Genomic DNA, 19,964 nt, shown 5'->3' on the forward strand with positions numbered 1-19,964 from the left:
CGGTGGTTTGCTGTGGTTCTGGCTGCTGTCCCTTGTCTCAGCACCCACTCCCCGACTTCCATCCACACCATCCTTGGGAGCCGCCCGAGGAAATACTGGTGGGAGCATCTCTCTTCCAGGTCTTGGCTCGCTCTGTAGCTCAGTCCATTGATGGAATGAGGATTTTCTTCCTTCTGAGGCTACTACTGTTTGACTTGTTATTCATGGGCATGTTTTTATTGCTGTTTTACCTGCCGCACATTGTCCTCTCAGATTAAAATAATGATACCTTCGGTTAATAATACCTCGCACTTGGAGAGCTGCTTTCATCCCAGCAGCTCAAAGCCCTCTACAAACATGACCTCATTCATTCTCCCTGCGCTCCCAGGACAGGGACACTCCCGCGTTAACTGGCCTGAGAAAGGGAAGCCCTACCCTCATTCCTCTCCAACCAGATTCTCAGAAGCCAAACTATTGACAGAGCATTTCCACCTCTCACGGCCACAGATCAGAGACAGAGGTCTGTCGCTCTCCCTCTCGCTGCCCAGAGTGACCTTACGCCCACAGAACCAGAGTCCCTCCAGCTTGGGGGCTCGGACCTCCATACCTTGCCCAGGAGCCCACAGCTGTGATACTGGTACCTGCAAACAGTAAACATTAAAGAAACGTTCGGAATAAACTGCCTTGATAGCCAGGTGGCGGAGGGGGTAGAAAAAAAGGTTTGGCAATTTTGGTGTTTTCAGGACGCTTCTCTTCCTGGAGAAGTTCTTAATTCAGACCCAAGGGCTCCTGCGGGCTGAAAGGCCTCTGCCCAGGTAAATCCTACTACTCATGGTCGTGGCATGCTTGCCACCTGTATGTACTTGTGAAAACCAGAGCCCCACAATGACAGTACTTCCTTGTTCTGGGGCTGCTTGTGGCCTGAGCTCCCTGGCAATACATGCTGCTGTCTGCTTACTTTTGTTTTCACCTTGCAATTACTGGAAGGGAAGGGCTGCAAGCTGTACTTGACTCTCCAGCCACACTCTAGGGCTCAGCCGGCGTGCACTTCATTATGGCAAAAGAAGCAGTCAAAGAGCTGACTCCTTCCCTTTCAAAATAAACAAACAGGGACACCTGGGTGGCTCAGTGGGTTAAGCGGCTGCCTTCAGCTAAGGTCATGATCCCGGGGTCCTGGGATCGAGCCCCGCATCAGGCTCCTTGCTCAGTGGGGAGCCTGCTTCTCCCTCTGCCTCTGCCTGCCGCTCCCCCTACTTACATGCTCTCTCTGTCTCTCTCTCTCTCTGTGTCAAATGAATAAATCTTTAAAAAATAAACAAACAAACAAGTAAGCAAACAAACAAAAAGACTAACTAAACTCAACAAGCTCATTATAATGCCTGAGGCCGTTTTTCATAAGTACATAATCATAGGGTGTAATTTTTTCCCTTATTTATATTTTATTTTTTATGTGGTCAAGTTCTCTTAGAGACTTACATTTGCTTTAGGCAAAGTCAAAATAGAACCAGGGCTTGCTTTCTTCTAACCTTCTATTCTGCAGACCCTTAGCTAATTTCAACATACCGTGGGATTGATATTTCAGATGCAAAAACTCACCAAGTTTTTCAGAAACAAATTCTAACAGTGAATCCCTAGCAATATTTACCTTCCAAACCTCTCTGTCCCTTCCTCAGTCCGTCTAAACTCCTAGTTCTTTCCCCACACCTACAGTTCCCAGACATAGCCCTGAAGGTCAAATCCTTTTTTTTTTTTTTAAGATTTTATTTTTAAGTAATCTCTACACCCAAGGTGGGGCTCAAACTCACAACCTCAACATCAAGAGTCACACGCTCTTCCTACTGAGCCAGACAGGCGCCCCTGAAGGTCACATCCTTATCCAGAATGTGGAAGCTCTGCACACATAAACAAATCTTGTTTTTAAATGGCTGGGGTTGAGAGCCAATGCTGGTATAGAAAGACTTTTTTTTTTTTTTTCGAGATTTTATTTATTTATTTGAGAGAGAGCGAACAAGGGTTGGGAGGGGCACAGTGAGAAGAAGACTCCCCCCTGAGCAGGGAGCTGGACAAGGGGCTCCATCCCAGGACCCCGGGATCACTGGAGCCGAAGGCAGATGCCTAACCAACTGGGCCACCCAGGTGCCCCTAGAAACACTACTTTTAGAAAGATGGTAGAAAATAAAACTTCAGCGAGGTCTGGCAATTTCAGAAAAGGAAAAACTCCGGGCTTGGCATATTGACAACTGAGAAAGTCACTAATTTTTCCTCCTTGCAACTACGCTTCGCCTATGCTAACATCGGTTTACATCTTCAGAGAGCAAAGTTTTTGGTCCGATAACCAGGAGGAGACTGTTCGGGCTTTGGGGAGGACGGTGACCGAAAGGAGGCAGAAAGCGGGTACCTTGTATTTCAATAAAAGGAGAAGAAAAAAAAAAAGAAGTAGAGCTGCTTGAAAGTTTTTAAAAAAATAAACAGTTTTGAGACTTGAGCAGCTGCAAAGCCTCTGTCTGTTTTCTATTTTGATCATTCTGCTTCTCGAGATGACCACATCTTTCAGAGGAAATGAGTCAAAGCCACTCTGTCTTGCTTTTCCAGCTGAGCATGTTCAGTTTCAATGAAGTAATGAATGAACTTGGCCGCACCACCCCCAAGCCTACAACAGCAAACACACGGCCCTCGGCCAATCAGCAGACACCCAGGTTTTCAAGTTGAGTTCAAACGGGCCCCCGGGAAGCCAATCAGCGCGCGCGGCTCCGCCCCAAACTCCCGGCCCCGGCCAACCAGGAGCCGAGACGAGCCAAAACACAGCGGCCGACCAATGCCGGGCAGCCCCACGGCGCCGACCTCCGCCAATGGGCGCGGCCGGGCGAAAAGAGAAACAGTGCGGGCCGCAGGCCGCAGGATTCGAATCGAACGTCCGCACCGGAGCCGGGCGCAGGCCGAGCGGCGCGGGCCAATCAGCGGCGGCGGCTCGCGGCCCCCGAACGTTGGACACCGGCCCCGCCCCGCGCCGTTGTTTGTGGTGTCGGCGGCCGCGGGAGCCGGACCGGGACACTCGCCGGGCGGGCGGCGGGCGGCGAGGGTCCGGAGGCCGCGGGCGGGCGGCGGCGAGCGCGAGCCGAGGGCGGCCGGCCTCCCGCGGCCGCCGAAGCCATGTCGGTGAACATGGACGAGCTGCGGCACCAGGTCATGATCAACCAGTTCGTGCTGGCCGCGGGCTGCGCGGCCGACCAGGCGAAGCAGCTGCTGCAGGCGGCCCACTGGCAGTTCGAGGTGCGCGCGGGCCGAGGCCCGGGGCTAGGGGCGGCGGGGGGAGCCGGGCGGGGGCGGCCGGCCGCGCGCCGCCGGGACGGGGAGCTCTGTGTGTGTCGCCGCCCGGCCGGGCGGTCGGCGGCCGCGCGGAGTGGCGTGGGGCGCGGGCCCGGGGGCGGCGCGGGGGGGCCCTGCCGGCGACAACCCCCTCCCCCCCCGCCACCGGCGCGCGGCCCGGGGACGCCCCCTGACGCGCCGCGGGCCGCGCCGGCCGAGGGGACACGGCGGAGGAGCCCGTGCTGGCGGGGCCGGGCCGGCCGGGCGCTGGTGGGAGGGGGGCTTCCCGCCGCGGCCCCGTTAACCGCCGCCCTGCCGCTGTGCTTGTCCGCAGACCGCCCTGAGCACGTTCTTCCAAGAAACCAACATTCCCAACAGCCACCACCACCACCAGATGGTAAGTGGGTCCGAGCGCCGGCGGGCGGGCGGGGAGCGGGGGCGTCCCCCGCGGCCCGCAGCGCGCCGGGGGCGAGGGCGCGGGCCGGGGGCCGCTGTCAGCCGCCGGCGGTGACAGCCATGTTGCCGGGGAGCGCCGCGCCGCGATGTAAACAAAGAGCCAAAATGTCTTCCAGGAAAGAGCGGCTCCCGGGGCCGGCTGGCTCGCCCAACTTCGTGGCCCGGCCCCGGGGCTGCGGGACCCTCGAGCGCGGGCCTGTGCCGGGCGCGCTCCCCGCGGCCGGCGGGCGGGGCGGCCGGGCAGTGGCCGGGGGCCGCGGGTGGGGAGGGGGCTCGGATGAAAAGCGCCGTCTGGGGGAGCCTGGGCGCCCTGAGTGAAGGGCCCCGGGGGCCCCGGGGGCTGGGGTGTCTGTTGACGGGGAGCCCCCATCAAACAACGCAGCTCTGCAGGGAACAGGAAAGGGACAAATCCACCCTGGCTCCGGGAGCTAAGCTCTACCCTGAGAGCCCTGCTCCCTCTTTCCTGTTGTTGGAAAAGGGACAGGCCCCGAGTGTGGAGGAGGGTCGGATTTTGACGAGATAAGGACAAGAATTTGCATTTAATCTCAGTGTGTGAAGACACAGAAAGTACAGGAAACAGAGCGGTTCAGGTCTGGGTGTGCTTTCTTCTCTTTTCCAGGCTGGCCCCCTCGGCCTGAGCCTTTGCCCTCCCGGCCAGTGGGGTGTCCTGCTTTCCAGGGGCACCGGGACCTGGCTTTCACTTCAGAGGCTTGAATGCCTTCCCCTCCCTTCCCCACCCCCGCTAGTTACCTATTAGCTCTGCTGGGGGAGGAGGGACTGGGCTCCACCATGGGGATTGTAAAACATTATTCCCCAGGAGATCTGTTGTGGCTTTCCGATTGCATTTTTGGCATTTTTAACACTTGGTGTCCTTACCCATGGCTCCCTTCTCAGTGCTGCTGCCTTTCCTGGAGAAGCTGCGTGAGGTTCCTGTGCTGTGTCTTGTCCTTGGTGCCCTGTTTCCATCTAGTTGCAAAGGACAAGTAGAAGGGTCTATCTTGACCTTTTAAACAGCTCCTTCACTTGGAATGGCTGATGCTGTATATAAATCAAGAGAGAAAAACATGTTGGAATACAGTGGGAGAACTGTGGGAGCTGCAGGGATGTGGCGGCTAAGGCCAGGTTCCTCGTAAACCGAGAGGGGTCATCTCTAGGAGACCCTCCCCTGCACTTGAACATGGGGAGAGCTCTGGCTCCCACCGTGCAGCAGAGCCTAGGAGCACCCCGGCTCCCAGCTCTCTAAAGAGCCTGGAGGTTCCCTGCACCAGCTTGTGGCCATTTGAAAAAGCCCAGGGGCTTCCAGCACAGCCGTTCTGTGATGCTGTGAAAAGGGAGGCTGACCCAGGAGAACTGGGACTAGTGGCCCCTTTAGACCTCGTTATACCTTCTCTGCAAATCCCAAGGGGTTATAATTTATTTATTTTTTTAAATTTATGTTAAGTAATCTCTATACCCCACGTGGGGCTGGAACTCAGGACCCCCAGCATCAAGAGTTGCATGCTTTTCCGTCTGGGCCAGCCAGGCGCCCAGGGATTATAATCTTTTAAAGCTTTCCTCAAGGCAGGTTTTGTAACATTATAATCGGTGTATCCAGCAATACACTACCCATCGGTACTTCATCAGCACAGTGGAGAATGCCATTCCTGCCCTCAAGGAGTCTGTAATTTTTTGAGAGAATAAGTCAAAGGAAAAAAGTTTAAAAAGAACAAGAGAACAGTAGTGGCAAGATAGCAACACCAGAAGTGACCCCAGGGCATGAATAACTAATAAATGACTGGCCAGTAAATTACTGTACAGTCACACAGTTGGAGGTATCTTCCCAGGTGGGGTGGGGGGGGGCGTCCGGGTTGAATTGGGGGTTGCTGGGAAGCAGGTTGCAGTGGACATGGTGTGCTTTAGGGCTGGCAAACTCCCGTCTGTAGTTGTTAGAAGCGAGGAGCTGGAGGGGTTTTGCAAGCATCTGGCCCAAACCCCAGCTTTTCACCAAAGTAGAGCGCCCCTCGGAGAGGTTAAGGAACTTGCCCGAGCTCACAGGGCTGGGTGGGCACGGGATGCTCCTGGTCCAGGAGAAGCAGGCCATTCTCTGCTGTCGGGTGGTGGTTGAGACCGGCTTCACTGGCGTGGCCAACTGGGGAAGTCACGATGCTGTGATGCAATTGGCCTCTGCCCCCACCCCCCATTCATTGTTTCCTGCTGCCGAGAAGTCAGCCCTGGGCTGGGGGGCGGGGAGTGGTGGAGGGAGGAGGGAAGTGGTCTGGGTGGGGCCAGGCCTGCTGGGACTCCGGTGGCCGCCCCTGAGGAAGACAATGGTTGCAGCTCCCCAGCTGCTGAGAGGGCGCTGGCCCAGTTAACAGGACAGATTCACCTCCCTCCCCATTTCTGGCTGGGATTTCACTGCAGAGCTGTGAAAAGCTCCCTCTGCTAGGTGAAGAGCCCTAGAATCTTGCTCCCCCAGCCCCGTGCCTGGGGGAGGGGCTGGTGTTGCTAAAATTAGGAGAAATTCAAAGAAGGACTCCTGTGGCTTCCTGGGAAAGAGAGAAGCTGCTGTGAGGTCAGAACAGGCTTTGTGTAGGCCTTGCTCTCTGCCGCCGCCTCTTCCCCTCTTCCCCGTTGTCGGGTGAGAGTGTGCTGGGTGGCACCCCACGGACCCACGGAGCTGCTACCCGGCGGGCCGCCATCCCCCATGTTCTTGGGGAGCGCCACCGTACAGCGCCCTCCTCCATCCCTTGCTCCTCCCAGCGGGGGTCCCTGATCAGAAAGGGTGGGGGATACTAGAGAGTTTGGGGGAGTTTCCCTTCCAGGGTCATGGCAGAAAACAGATGTTGGGGTGCTTGTAAGTACCCCCAGAAGGAGGGCTGAGGGGACAGAAGAGGCCGAGACTCTGCCAGCACCCCACCAACACATCGTGGGGGAGATGTGGGGACACAGAAAACCCCAGTCCCTGCTTTTTGTCCTTGGGGAGCCCTGGCGTGAAGTGCAGATGAGTCAGAGTTGGCTAGAGATCGGAGAGCTGCGGCCCGCAGTTCTCGGGGGCCCTCACCCCCCTGGGAGTCCGAGCCCAGGAATCCCCTCTTCGCAGCCTGTAGTCTCCGACAGTGTGTTTTGGTCCGTTGACTTGAGCTCCGGGCCTCAGTTTCCTCATCTGTGCCCAGGCATCGAGATACTGAAGACAGAGCTTCCGGGGCCGCTGGCTGTAGCTGAGCGAGCCCAGATGCCGAGAAGGGGCAGGTCCTCCTACGTTGGCAGAGAAGGGAGACCCTTGGGTCTGGCTGCCTTCCTTTGACCGAGGACCTCGGAACGGCTGAGGGCGGATTACTGAGGGAGCCAGCTGGTTTCTTACCCAGGCCGAGGCGCTAAGCACCGGTGTCCTGGGCTGCTCTCTCGTGTCCTCACTTGAATCCGACACCCTCGCTTCTGGTTGGACTTAACCCTTTGCTGCGGACACTCCTCTGGGCATCCCCACCCGGCATGCAGGAAACACTCTTTGGTTTTGGTAAAAAAAAAAAAAAAATTGTCGGGGTTTGTCCTTATTTTTTGTTTGTATTAGCTCGGGGTGAGAAGGGTGCTTCTGTCCTGTTGAAGCTGCCCGTGGACTGGCAAATGGGAATGGCGGCGTGGCCGGCCTGGGTGAGCCCCACCCTAGGCCCTGTGGGCCCGCAGGGCACGATGGCTCAAAGTTGGGGGCTGTGTGCCGGTCCCCTTTCCGACACCTGTGTTCTCTCCCAGCAGATGTGCACCCCCAGCAACACACCTGCCACACCACCCAACTTCCCTGACGCACTGGCCATGTTCTCCAAGCTTCGTGCCTCCGAGGGCTTGCAGAATAGCAACAGCCCCATGACGGCCGTGGCCTGCTCCCCCCCTGCGAGCTTCAGCCCCTTCTGGGCCTCGTCCCCACCCAGCCACCAGGCCGCCTGGATCCCGCCCTCCTCCCCCACGGCCCACAGCTTCCACCACCTGCACCACCCGCAGCCCACGTGGCCCCCCGGAGCCCAGCAGGGGGGCTCCCAGCAGAAAGCCGTGGCTGCCGTGGATGGCCAGAGATGAGACTGGATGCCGCCAGGCGCTGGGCTGGAGCTGGGGTGTGTGGGGGGGGGGGCAGTCCAGGGTCGTGGGGACACAGGAGGGCCGGGGCGGGGGGGAGCTGGGGTGGGGGGGTTTCCTGAAGAGCGCACTGGAAAATTTTATAAAAGAATTTTTGTGGGTGGGGGGGGAATAGTAAACTTCCTGAGCCACTTGGGTCCTTCAGGAGTTTCTCTTCAGACAAGTTTTTTTCCTCTTTTTAATATATAACTATAATATATATGACTATATAAATATAACTAATGTTATGTGAAATGAGGCTGGCTGGCTGCGGTGTTGGGGTCAGCAGGGAAGCCCGGAGTGTCTCCTTGGGCCAGCACCCCCTCCTCCACCCCTTGTCCCAGGGCAGGTGCTTGCAAGCCAGGTGGGGTGATCCTGCAGCCCTGAGGGGTCCGCTGGCTGCCCCTCGGAGGTCACGCCTTCGGGAATCAAGAGAACCACCATGGATCCGCTCCGAGGAGTCCCACAGCAGGGGCTCCGAGAAGCGCCTGGTGGCCAAAGGTGCGGAGGCCCCTGGCCATCACAAGTGCTCCCCACCTGGACTTCGTGGCTGGCTCCTCAGTCGCCCCGCAGCTCTGTCTCTCCCGGTGTCACCTGTCGCCAGCCGGATGTACGGGGCTTGTGCCGAACTAAAGAGCTGGCTTGGGTCAGGGGCTGAGGCTCTGCCTAGCAGGGGTCCTGCCTCTCCCACTGTGTGTCTCACCCGAGTGGATGGCAGAGTGGAGAGCTTGACTTTGGATTTACTTCCCAAATCAATCATCTCACCAGGGTGAAATTTTAATTTAAAAACTTAAAAGAGACTTTTCTAACTTCCCTGGTTTGCGGTTCCTTTATTTCCTGGGTAGGAACAGGGGGCCCCTCGGGAAGAGGGGGGTGGGGCTGCAGTGCGGGGTGGCTGGTCCGGGTATTCTGGACCAAGGGTGTCGGGACCAGGGGGTTGATAGGACCAACTGGGTCCAGCTGAGTATGGGAGGGAGAGGAGGGCCCGGGTCTGACTGGCTTCCGTGACCCTCTCCCTTTCTTGGCCCTTGCGGTGTGGCCCGCCGCAGGCTGGTACTTTGCCCTGGAGCCTTTGTCTTGTCTGCAGTGGGGGAAGCTGCTCCCCAAGGCCCCCCAGGCATCTTCCCACTGGGCCTGTCCCTTCTGTCCCTATCCTCAAGTCCCTGGGGATAGCCTGGCCCTGACTGCGGGTTGGGTGGCTATGCCCCAGAGGTCGACCAAGGCTGTCCAGGATCCACAGAGATCGGGTGGGTCCCAAAGGAACTGGCTTCCTTTCCCTTCCCACCTTCCCCACAGTCTCCAGCCACTGGAACAGAGGCGGTGTGGCAATTCCTGACCCAATGGGGCCTTTGCTCAAATGATCCTCAACTGGGTGGTGGATGCTACCTTTTTTTTTTTTTTTTTAAAGCTTTTTATTTGGCAGAGAGACTGTCAGAGAGGAAACACGAGCAAGGGGAGTGGGAGGGAGAAGCAGTCTTCCCACCCAGCAGGGAGCCCGATGTGGGGCTCCATCCCAGGACTCTGCGATCATGACCCGAGCTGAAAGCAGATGCTTAAGGATTGAGCCACCCAGGTGCCCCAGGAGGGATGCTACCTTGTACCTCCCTGCGCCCTAAGACCCCTAAAACACGTGTGTGCTTGTGCGTGTGTGTGCACACGCGTGTGCGTTGTGGGGAGGGAGCTTGTTCTCTTCCTCCTCAGCAGCCAGAGGCCTGTGATGGACCCTGCTGGACACTGGGGCTGGAGGGGCTGGAGGCTCATAGCCTGAGGGGCAGTGACACCTGAGAGGGGCCCTAGGGAGCACACCAGGCTACCTCCTCCAGCCCTGCGCAGCGGCCCCTGTGGAGCTGAGCAAAACCTGCCAGCACGCCCTCTGCCCCCTGCATGGGATGGTTTCCTCTGAGGCTGGGTTTGTCCTTCCAGTTTTGTTTCCTGGTTGGAAACCCCTGGGCCGCCTCCTGGCCTCACCCCTAAGCCAGCCCACCTGTGCTTTCCGGGGCTGCAAGGGGAAGTCCCTGGAGGGCCCGTGGGTGGCCACGCTGGGACCGCAGCCTGGGGAGGGTGGGTGGCCTGGCCCAGGTGCGAGGATGGGGGCTGGCCTGCGCTGCTTGGGGAATGTCCTCCACTCCCCGTCCTTGTCTGGGCGCGGGGGAGGCCTGGGCACGGAGGGCTGGGCTGTCCTGCTTCTGCTCCTCCCTGCCAAGCTGGTGAGTTTGGATTCTAGGCCAGGGACACTGAGCCAGGAACCTGCTGACATCTCTCAGGCGGGGTGAGAAGCGGGAGCCCGAGCAGGAGCAGAAGGGCCGGAGCTGGCTCTCCTGCTCGGGGAGAGAAGGGCACCTGGCGTGAGACCTTCCTACGGGGCCCCCAGGGTTCAAGCTGTCCCCCTCTTCGTACCCAGCCAGGGCTTTAGATCATTGTGTGAAGATGGAGGGGATCTTGGCCGTGGGGAAAGCAGGGGGAACCACCACCCCCGCCCGTAGGGAACACCCGCCCCACCCCCATGACACCTTTGCCCACACGGGACTGGGGAGAAACCCTGTGCTGGGCAGTTTCCTGCCACACTTTCCTTTCGTGTGTGATTTGTCACCCCATCCCCTCCCACCTTAAAGCGAGCCTCTTGTGTGAGACATCCCTTCCCTATGTTGGGGTGACGAGTGGGGCTGGGGGCCTCCCATGAGAACAGACCTGAAGACAGAAAAGCTGCTTCTGTGACTTCAGAGGCCTCAGGGGGGAGGGCGGTTCTCCCTCGTCCCCGGGGCCCCAGGGGGGTCTGGGGGCTCATCCCATACCCGCTGAACTCAGCCGCTGCCCCTCGCTCCTCTGTCCCCTCAAACCTGCCAAGACCTTTAGTGCAAAGGACTCAGGATAGCGGTGAACCCTCTTGCCTCTCGGGGCCGGTGGAGCCCTGCAGGCTGAGGCAGTACAGAGGCTAGGCCTCCGTGCTGCTGGGCAAATGGCAGTCCCCTGGCTAAGCCCCTCCCGACACACTTCTGCTCACACTTCTTTTCACTCTTTCTGGGGAGGGGGAAGGGGAGCAGGGAACCGGCCTAGGCCAGGCAGTCCCTCTTTGCCTCGGCAGCGGCCACTCAAGGAGAAGCTGTAGAGGACAGTGACCAGAAACTTTCCCAGGTGGCCGGGGCCCTGCTTCCCGAGGGATGTGCCAGGAACGCCCCAGTGGGCCGGGCCACCCTGTAGGCCAGCCGCCTCGGGGTCGCGCGCGGAGGTCAGGAGAGAGCCCGCAGGGGTGAGAGCGGCTCCTACTGGCCTCCCAGCGCCAGGCTCTGGGGTCTGGCCTCAACAGCTTGTTTTGAAGCCCCACACCCTTGGAGGGTTGCTTCACCCGTTTTGGGGGGTGGGGGGTCGTGGTCTCATTCTCACGCTACAAGTCCAACCTGTTCTCCAACTGAAGGCCGGCCACCCGGACGGGGGGGGGGGTCGTCTGGGGGGGCCCGGCCTGCAGGGCCCCCCCACCCTTTCACTCCGTCTTCCCGAGCCAAGACCACAGAGGCCTCGCTGCCCCAAGCTTCTTCCTAAACATTTATTAATACCTTTGCTCACTGAGCGGTGGTGGACCGCGGTCCCCGGGTGGGCTCCTCGGGCCCCTCCCCGGGGGGCATGTCCATGTGCATCGCCGTCTCGCTGGGGCTGGGCGGGTGGGCCGCGTTGGGCTGGGCGAGGCGCCCCTCGGACGACAGGGGTCTGTCTTTCCGTGGACGAGGAGGAGCTGTGAGACATGGGGGGCTGAGGTGGCTCTCTTCCAGGCCCCACACCCCCCGCAGCCCACCTTGCCCGAAGCGCCGGCAGCACAGGGGGGGGCAGAGTGCTGGCGAGGGGGCCCGCAAGGCTGCGGTGGGCCGTGCAAGCCCGCACGGGGGCTCCTGAGCAGAGTTCCTTGCTGATCTCTGGGAGTTAAAAATCGTCAAGGCCTCCGTGGGTGGCCGAGAACCTGGCTCTCAGGTAATGTTTCCTCTAGTGATACAGGGGCTGTTGAGGCGCTGGTCACACCAGCAGGTGCAGGAATTGCTCCTAAGACTGTCCTCTCCCCTCTCCTGCTCCCCTAACATTTTAGGTGTCCTGAGGGTAGACAGTGGAGTGCCCCTAAGAACACAGGCACAGCCCTGCACTCTGTCCCCCACAGAATCGTCTGTCCCCGCCTGCTCTGCTTAGTGAACCCAGCAAAGGTTCTGGAGACAGACAACTTAGGTCTGAATTCCACTCCTGCTGCTTGCTAGCTGTGTGACCCTGGGCGAGCACCTTAACCTCTCTGTGCCTTCGTTTTCTTAGCCATAAATGAGGCTCACAGTGGTCCCTGCTTCTTCATGTTGGTGTGAGGATTAAAACTGGTTCGTACGTGTCAAGCCCCTCACAGTGCCTGGCTGGAGAGAGTAAGTAAAGGCGAGGTGCCCTGACGAGCGCCATCACTCCTCTCTGTTTCTGCTTCCTCTGGGCACTCACTGAGTGCTGGGACTGGAAAGGGTGGTAAAGGGCAACCAGGGCTGGGCCTTTAACAGCACTGGGGGAAAGGGGGCAGCCCTTGGACCAACTGCAGGCATCTGCAAAGTGTGCGAATGGAACTTTTTACAGGAGGAAGAGCAGCCCCTTTCGTTAGATCCCCTTTCTTGGGTGCCCTGACCCTGAGCAGCACCAATCCAGGGCCCCCCTTTACGGGCAGATGAGGAAACAGGTCTGGATGTGGGGGTGGGGAGACTTGCTCAGAATCACTTGAAGGTGATCCGACCTCGTGGTGATTCAGGCCATTGTCCCTCTCTGGCCCCCAGGAGTGGCTGGACCCTGGGGGACCCCAGGAGTGGCTGGACCCTGGGGGACCCTTAGCCCCCAGACTTTTAGGCAGGAGTTAGCCCCTTGGGGGAGAACAGGGACTCAAGGGACCATCCAGGCCTGGGAGTGAGGAGAAGCTCCTCCCCAAACAAGGTTGAACGGTGCCCACCAGCTGCTGCACAGAGCTGACCACTAGCTCCAGGAGAGTGAGCACCTGTGAGCTGGGCGGGGGGTGGGGGGTGGGGGGTGGAAGGACTTGGGCCTGGAGCCAGAGCCCTGGGCTACAACCCTGCTCCTGTTCCCTCTCCTGGGAGATGGGGACAGTAACAGCATCTGCCCCCCAGCCCTGAGACGTAAGAACTCAGTAGGGGCACCTGGGTGGCTCAGTGGGTTAAAGCCTCTGCCTCCGGCTCAGGTCATGACCCCAGGGTTCTGGGATCGAGCCCCTCATCGGGCTCTTTGCTCAGCCTGCTCCCCCCCCTCCTCCCGCCTGCCTCTCTGCCTACTTGTGATCTCTGTCTGTCAAATAAATAAATAAAATCTTAAAAAAAAAAAAAAAAGAAGAAGAACTTGGTAAAGACGGATTTTTCTCCCTTCTCCCTCCCATCCCATCTCTCAGCTCCCAGGCGCTTCCTCTCTCCAGGGAAATAAGCGCAGAGACCAGCCATGGGCAGGGAAGGGGCTGGCGGGCAAGCAGGAGAGGCCTGGGGGCAGTGGAGGCCGCCTGGAAGGCCAGAGGGAAGCTACCTGGGCTGTTGCCAGCCAGCATCTGGGCGCTCTGAGGTCTCGAGGGCAGCCGGCCGCTGTCGCTGAGGGACTGCTGCCTGTGCACGTGGGGCCGGGACTGCTTGGCCTTGTGCTTGGTCATCCCGGAGACGGAGGCTGGCGGGGGACGGTGAAAGGAGGGTCCATTCTGAGATGCTGAGTGGGAGCTCCGTGGGGATCCATGGGGATGGGGAGAGGGCTGCAGGGCTCCTGGTCACGACGGCCTCAGTGGGGGGCCTTCCCAGTCGGAACTGATGGATACGCCCCTTCTAAGCACTCTATTCGTTCCCATGTCCATCCGTCCATCCACCCACCCACTAAGATATGCTCTGAGGACCTAGAGCCGTGAGCCCTGTGCCTGGTGCTGGGTGAGTTCTGACCTGGGCTCACAGTTCAGGAGGCCAGGCGGCTGGACAGGTGCACACGAGCTCTAAGAACAGATGGGGCTTCGGGAGGGGGCGGGGAAATTCAGCAAGTGGTGGGGGGCTGAGGAGGGGTAGGACTGGGTCCTGGTGGTGCTGGGAACAGAGGCTGAGGCAGGCAAGCCAATGAGGCAGCACGCGGAGGAAGGCTGGCACGAATGTGTCATGTGGCCGTGACGTCCCGGCTCATTGGCTGAGACTAGACGGCTGACCCGACCTGCAAACACTGACCCGGGGCTTTCAGAGCGTTTGGAATGGGGGCAGTAGCAGGAGGAGGCACCCAGGATCCAGTGGCCCCATGGCCTTCCAGGAGCTGGGCAGACCCCGAGGGACTCCTGAGCAAGGAGCCTGAGGAGTCTCTGGGCCCCTGGGACACTCACTGTCTTTGGTCAGGATGCCCGGCAGCCTTGTATCCATCCGTCCCTTGTAAATATGTCCATCCAAGCCCAAGATATCCACCTCATCGTGCTGGGGGGGTGGGGGAGATATCCATTACCACATGGCCCCTAGAGCATGCCCTCCGGTCCTTCCTCCATAAGGTCGGTGGCACCGAGGGACATCCTCCCCTGACTCCCAGAACCCTCCCCCGGGTTCTGGCAGCGCCAGGGCGAAGGGAGGGCCTCTGGTGGGGGTGGCAGGGCTCACTGGGCAGGAGGCCCAACAAAGCCTGAGAACCAGGGGCTTTCAGAAACAGCCTCTGGGCAGAGGGCTGGTCATCCACCCTTCTGGCGACATTTTCCAGAATGACTTGAGAACGTGCGGTCCTGTGAGGGCCCTCTCTCTTCACTCCCAGGCAGCACCCCAACCTTCATGGCGATCTGGACCTCCTCGGTGGGGTACAGGCCCTGGGACAGATGCTGTAGACGGCTGCGGCGGTAGGGGTACGTGAGGGTGTGGCTGCCCCCGCAGCGCCGGGGCACGCTCGAGTACACGTAGTCGGCTGTCTCCGGCACCCTGTGGTGAAGACGGCAGCGTCACCAGAGCCGGTGTCCCCTGGGACCCAGCTATGGGGGGGGGGCAGCCAGCCGGGGGGGGCAGCCAGCTGGGGATGGGAGAGCTGTGGCGGGGGTCTCCAGGAGCCAGGGCAAAGCAAACTCACTGCCAGGCCACCCTGAAGACCACTAACACCCTCTTTCTCCTGCCCGCCGTCCCCCTTCTTTGGCAGGGCGTTCCCCAGCAGTGGAGGAGACATTCACAGGGCTGTGGGTGGGCAGAAGCTGAGCGGCCAGGGGCCCCGTCTGTGTGGTCCTACCGTTTGTAGCAGGGGGAGCTCAGGCACTGTGCCTGCAGCAGCTCCCGGATCATCTGGCTGCTGGCCTTGACCGAGCCTCCGAAGTGGATCTGCACCTTCTCAATGTCCATCAGCATCTTGGAGTGCATGGTGCGCAGGCGCCCCACGCTCCGCTCCATGTGCGCCAAGTCGCCCCGAGGGAAGGCGGTACCGCCCAGCTTGAGGCTGTCAGGCACAGGGCGGGTGGGGAAGGGGGCCACGCCAGCCCGAGCCCACACTCAGACCCTGGCCCACTCCAGCCCTTTATCTGTGCCCTTTTAAGCAGGACCCTGTGTGGGCAGGAGCCCTGCCCGTAGCACCCCAAGGGACCACAGACGGGGCGGGGTGGAAGCCGAGAGGGGGAGCAGCCCTGCACGCTTAGCCCTCCCTACCTGGAACCCTGAGGGCTCCGAAGTGCAGTTTGAAACCATCCTTGCCTCTGAACCCCCATCCTTGGGAGATGGAAATGCGGCGGGGAGGTGGGCGGGAGCCCAAGGAGTGTGCATTATGTCCCCGCCTCCTCCCCCAACAGTCACTGAGCCCACCCTCTGGCTGGGTGACATTGGACCCCTCCCTTCCTCCCCTGCTGGGGCTGCTGAGACATCTAGGGGTGTGAGGAGGTAAAGAGGTCCCCCACTGGCAGCCTCAGCAGTGTCCCACCAGGACCCCCAACAGGGACTCAAAGGCAGGTGATTACTAAATAGGCCTCCACTCTTCCTCCTACTGGGAAGAAGTGGGGGGCTAGCCCAGAAATTACTCCATGCCCCGCACTGTCCAACCAGGAGGAGGAGCCTCTCCAGAGAGCCACTCTCCCTCCAGCCTCTGCCCCGTCTCCCCTGCGAAGCCCCACCCGGGAGCCTGCTGCCCCGTACTTGCGGCTCTGCTGCCGGACCTGCTCCAGCTCGAAGATGGTGTAGGGGCGGGTGGAACGGTGCCCAGGCAGGGCTGGGCCCACAGGAGTCACCGGGATAAATCTGGGCAGGGACAGAGAGAAGAGGACGGTTGGAGCGTGAGAAATCCCATTCCTAAAGCCAGGACTCCACAGTCTACGTGCCCGAGGAGCCTTCCCGTCCGGGATGTGGCAGAGGGAAGGACGGAGGGCTAGCAAGTGGTGAGGCATATAGGAATGGACGCGGGGGAGAGGAGACGAGGAAGGACAAGTATTGGAGGCAGGTACAGAACGGAGGAGACGCGGCGCAGCTGTGCCCGTCCCCGTGACAGCCGCCAGCTGGGGTTGGCCAGGTGTGGGCACTCACTGTCCAGTCACAGCTGTCTCCAAGGGCCGGTCACAAGAGAGGCAGTGGAAATGTGCCAAGAGCTGCCTGTGAGGAGTGGGATACACGCAGAGGGTGAGTGTCCTGCCCGGAGGGTGGGGAACGGGAGAGATAGAGAACACAGACGGCCTTGGGCCCTCTGCAGGCCCGGTGGGCCGGAAGCTTGGCTCACCAGGGTGGCAGGTCCCAAGCCACCAGAGGCAGATCTGGTTCCTGTTCTCTGGGAACACACTGGGAGGGGGGTGCCTGCTTTGGGGTGCCTTTCCAGCACCCACCTGTGCCAACCCAAAGCCGGCAGGGTTTCAAAGGGCCCCTGACGGAGGCCCTGTGTGAACCTCGCGTGCCCTCTGGCGGCCAATAATGGAAACCCGGGGATTCAAGCCGGCCCCCGGGCAGACCAGGGTACCCGCCGGAGCAGGCTCAGCTCTGGGGACTGTGGCCCATCCCCGCCTCAGAGGCCCCAAGGAGCACACCCGTGCCAGAGAGGCTTAGCCTTCTCTCCCCACCCTTTCTCCAGCGCAGGAGGAAACAGCCTAAGATGGAAGAGTTTTCAAGCTCTCAGATTCTGTCCCTGCAGCTACGGGATGGTCCAGTGGCATCAGCCTCTCCCCCGGGGCACACTGCGCTCACTGGTGGGAGCTGTTCCTCCGGGCACCCCCCTCCCAGCCCCCCGCTGTGGTCCGCACCCCACCTCCGCATGGCCGCTGCCTCGTCCGCCTGGTAGAGGGGAGAACGCTCCTTGAGCTGCTGCCGCAAGGACTTCCAGCGATCTTCCAGCAACTTCTTCACGGGGTCCAGCTCCAGGCGGTCCAGCTGCGGGTGGCGGTGGGTGAGCAGTGAGCGCTGGGAAAGCCGGGTGGGGGCAGGGAGTGATCTGCCGCCTCCAGACAGGAGCCACTGTCTGCCCCCACCTTGCTGTCCATCTCCACCAGGAGCTTGTCCAGCATCTTCTGCCAGTCCTGCTCGTGGCCGCTCATCTTCGCCACCAGCTCCTGCATCATGTGGTTCAGCTGCTCCGTGGTGGCATCGAACTGGACACGGCTCACTTTGGCCGCCAGGGCGCTCTTATCAGCCTTCTGCCCGGAAGAGAGGAGGGGGCCCCAGGTGGGAGAGAGCCATGGCAGGGCCCCACGGCCCTGACATCAAACCTGGACACTGAGCTCCCCCCGGGCTCTGCTCCATTCCTGGCCTTTCAAAGAAGGACCAGTGAGACCTCCTGGGACACAGGGCGGCTCTTCTGGGCCTGGCCGGCCCTTACCACGTCAATCTCCATCTCCAGGTGCTCCCTGTTGGCCTTTTCCTTCTCGAGCTTCTCTAGGCCCTGGTACAGCACCTGGGAGGCCGGGGAGCGGACAATGAGGAGCCAGGATGGGGACGGCCTCCCACCCCACCCCACCCCACCCCCACTCCCGCTGCCCGCGGGCCGCTCACGTCAATGTGCTTCTGCTTCTGCCGGTGGTCTTCGATGAGGTTGCTGGTGGTGACGTTGAGCTTCTCACAGTCGCCCTGCACCTGCAGGATGGCGCTCTGGACGTGGCCCAGCAGCTCTTCGTCCTGAGGCAGGACGCACAAAGGCAGGCTCCCTGGGGCCGCTGCCTGGGGTTACCGCCCCGCCTGGGCGGCCCTCAGAACATCACCCGGAGGCTCCTGGCCGATTCCGGCGGTGAAGTGGCTGCCTTCGGCTCAGGTCATGGTCGTCCCAGGGCCCCGGGACCGAGCCCCGTGCCTGGCTCCCTGCTCAGCAGGGCAGTCTGTGCCTCCCTCTCCCCCTGCTCATGCACTCTCTCAAATAAATAAAATTTTTAAGAAATCACCCAGCAGGTAGGCCAACTTTGGGCCCCATTCTGGCTCTCCACAATGTCCCTCATTGGGAGGCTCTCTGGTCTTTCTGTGCGTCCCCTCACAGCATGTGAGCTTCAGTCCCCCACCTCCCCATGGTCCAGCCTTGAGGGACCTGGCCCACCGGAGGGGGTGCCCAGCAGAGGCGATCGAGGCTCCAGAGTGGTGTGCTGCCCTGTGGCTCCTGAGAGCTGGGGTGTGGGCTACCGTCTTCCCACCTGCCCCGAGCAGGATCTCAACTCCAGAGCCTACAAGGCAGGACTCAGGGACTCGCGACTCTCCCTGCCCCCACCAGCGAGACTGCCCTTCGCTGGGGAATTGAGAAGAGGGCTGGAATACTGTATACTGTGTCAAGGAACCCTAAGCTATGCCAGTGTCCCACGAGGCACATGAATGCATGGCCCCATCCCCATGGAGCCAGGGTTTCGCCATGGTCTCATGTCCCCGGAGCTAGTTCTGCTCCTGCCCTCACTGCGACCCAGTGAAAGGACTAGGGACTTGTGTGGGGTCAGTAAAGAGCTCCACCGTGGCAAGCTGGCCCTGAGGCCAGTTAAATGCCATCAGCTGCTCCCTGGTCTGTGGGTCTCTGGGCTGTGGCTCCCCGCTGTGGGGCACGGGAGGCGGGCGGGTGGGAGTCACCTGGCTCTGGGGCTTGGCTTTCTTGGAGGGCCGGGAGGCAGCCAGATTGTTGACCATGTCCTGAAGCTGCTCGTAGCGCTGCACCAGCGTGCTGACCTGGTGGCTCAGGTCCAGGCTGCAGGCGGGGCAGGTGGCCTCCGGGTCAATCTGGCCAGGTTCCAAAGTGGACAGCGTCTTGTGAGGAGCCATGCTCAGGGACAGCAGCGTGGAAGATGAGGCCAGCATGTTCTCGATGATCGCCCTGAGCTTGTCAAGCTGGGGGTGGGCAAGAAGGCAGGTGCAGAGCAGTGAGCGAGGCACGGCCGTGATCTGTCCACACGGCCAGCCCCCGCGTGATTCAGGCAGTCGCTGCCCCTGCCAGGGCCTCACAGAGCGTGCGGCATGTAGGAGGTGCCCAGGGCCCGTCTGTTAAATAGCAAACAGAGTTCTCAGTGAGGACGGCCCTGATGCTGAATAAAACCCTTACAGGACGGAGGTCTCTGGACCTTTCTCCAGCCAGCTCGTTGAATCATCGTGAGGACTTGTCTCTCTAGCTAAACCCTCAAGTGGTGACGTCCGTTAGTCCACCAACACTTATAGGAGCTTGACGACACCCAGACACAGCTCTGGGCCCTCTGCTGCTCACGCATGCTCTGTCCCCAGCTAGCATTCGGTAACAAGAAATCAGTGGGATGGGTGCTACTTCTGTTGCAGGGGTCTCTCCTGGTCTGGGCAGGAGCAGATGCCTTCCACTAGCTCTCCTGCCCTTTTCTGTTTCCCACAGTCCCCGTGCGTCACTGCACATGACGGGTCCCAGGTTGGCACTGGGTCTGGGTCAGCCAGTCCCACAGCCGTGGGACCTCTTGCCTGGCTCAGAGAGGGGCTGGGCCAACTGAACCCCCTCTCCTGGAAGTGTGTAACATCGCGGGGCCTAGGCAGCCCCCGTGGGCCATGTGCGAAAGCTGGCTGGGAGCACGGTGGGAGGGAGATGTGGAGGTACTGGAGAGATACGGGTAAGGACAGGGACCCAAAGCACAGGTGCGCACAGAAACAGACATGAAGGACAGAGCCCGGGCGGCCCCAGCCAGACTGCCCCCTTGGCCTGGAAGTGCAGCCTTTTCCAGCCCCCAACACCGATGCACTTTCAACCAAGCTCCTCCGTGCCTGAGC

At 60.5% G+C, this 19,964-nt stretch overlaps 2 protein-coding genes across 3 annotated transcripts in view; one reads left to right on the forward strand and one right to left on the reverse strand.

Annotated features, from left to right (window-relative positions):
- The first annotated feature begins 2,998 nt into the window (after positions 1-2,998).
- Positions 2,999-8,625, forward strand: UBALD2 (UBA like domain containing 2). 2 transcript variants are annotated; one of them, XM_080827000.1, is made up of 3 exons: positions 2,999-3,249; positions 3,620-3,682; positions 7,468-8,625. In XM_080827000.1, exons 1-3 carry the CDS (start codon positions 3,130-3,132, stop codon positions 7,786-7,788), a joined length of 504 nt encoding a protein of 167 aa, XP_080683126.1. In that variant the 5' UTR covers positions 2,999-3,129; the 3' UTR covers positions 7,789-8,625. The 2 variants fall into 2 exon arrangements, with proteins under 2 accessions (XP_080683126.1, XP_080683125.1); XM_080826999.1 differs by having other exon boundaries at positions 3,007-3,249; positions 7,471-8,625.
- Positions 8,626-11,381: 2,756 nt separating this feature from the next.
- QRICH2 (glutamine rich 2) overlaps positions 11,382-19,964 on the reverse strand; it is a gene marked incomplete at both ends in the record, with an annotated part of 33,024 nt that continues 24,441 nt past the window's right edge. The window contains 12 exons of the mRNA XM_080826689.1: positions 11,382-11,551; positions 13,354-13,488; positions 14,174-14,261; positions 14,600-14,747; positions 15,046-15,249; positions 15,936-16,037; positions 16,320-16,385; positions 17,029-17,150; positions 17,249-17,413; positions 17,596-17,670; positions 17,769-17,891; positions 18,816-19,070. Of these exons, the coding sequence (XP_080682815.1) occupies positions 11,382-11,551; positions 13,354-13,488; positions 14,174-14,261; positions 14,600-14,747; positions 15,046-15,249; positions 15,936-16,037; positions 16,320-16,385; positions 17,029-17,150; positions 17,249-17,413; positions 17,596-17,670; positions 17,769-17,891; positions 18,816-19,070 (1,653 nt within the window). The remainder of the gene's footprint in view (positions 11,552-13,353; positions 13,489-14,173; positions 14,262-14,599; positions 14,748-15,045; positions 15,250-15,935; positions 16,038-16,319; positions 16,386-17,028; positions 17,151-17,248; positions 17,414-17,595; positions 17,671-17,768; positions 17,892-18,815; positions 19,071-19,964) is intronic.

This window comes from Martes martes, assembly GCF_963455335.1.
Source record: "Martes martes genome assembly, chromosome: 16".
Classification (NCBI taxonomy): Eukaryota; Metazoa; Chordata; class Mammalia; order Carnivora; family Mustelidae; genus Martes; species Martes martes.

Excerpts from the sequence above, each read along its gene's own strand:
- UBALD2 (XM_080827000.1), top strand. The coding sequence starts at position 3,130 with ATGTCGGTGAACATGGACGAGCTGCGGCACCAGGTCATGATCAACCAG. Across the intron at positions 3,250-3,619 it reads CGGCCCACTGGCAGTTCGAG|ACCGCCCTGAGCACGTTCTT; the intron begins GTGCGCGCGGGC and ends GCTTGTCCGCAG. Across the intron at positions 3,683-7,467 it reads GCCACCACCACCACCAGATG|CAGATGTGCACCCCCAGCAA; the intron begins GTAAGTGGGTCC and ends GTTCTCTCCCAG.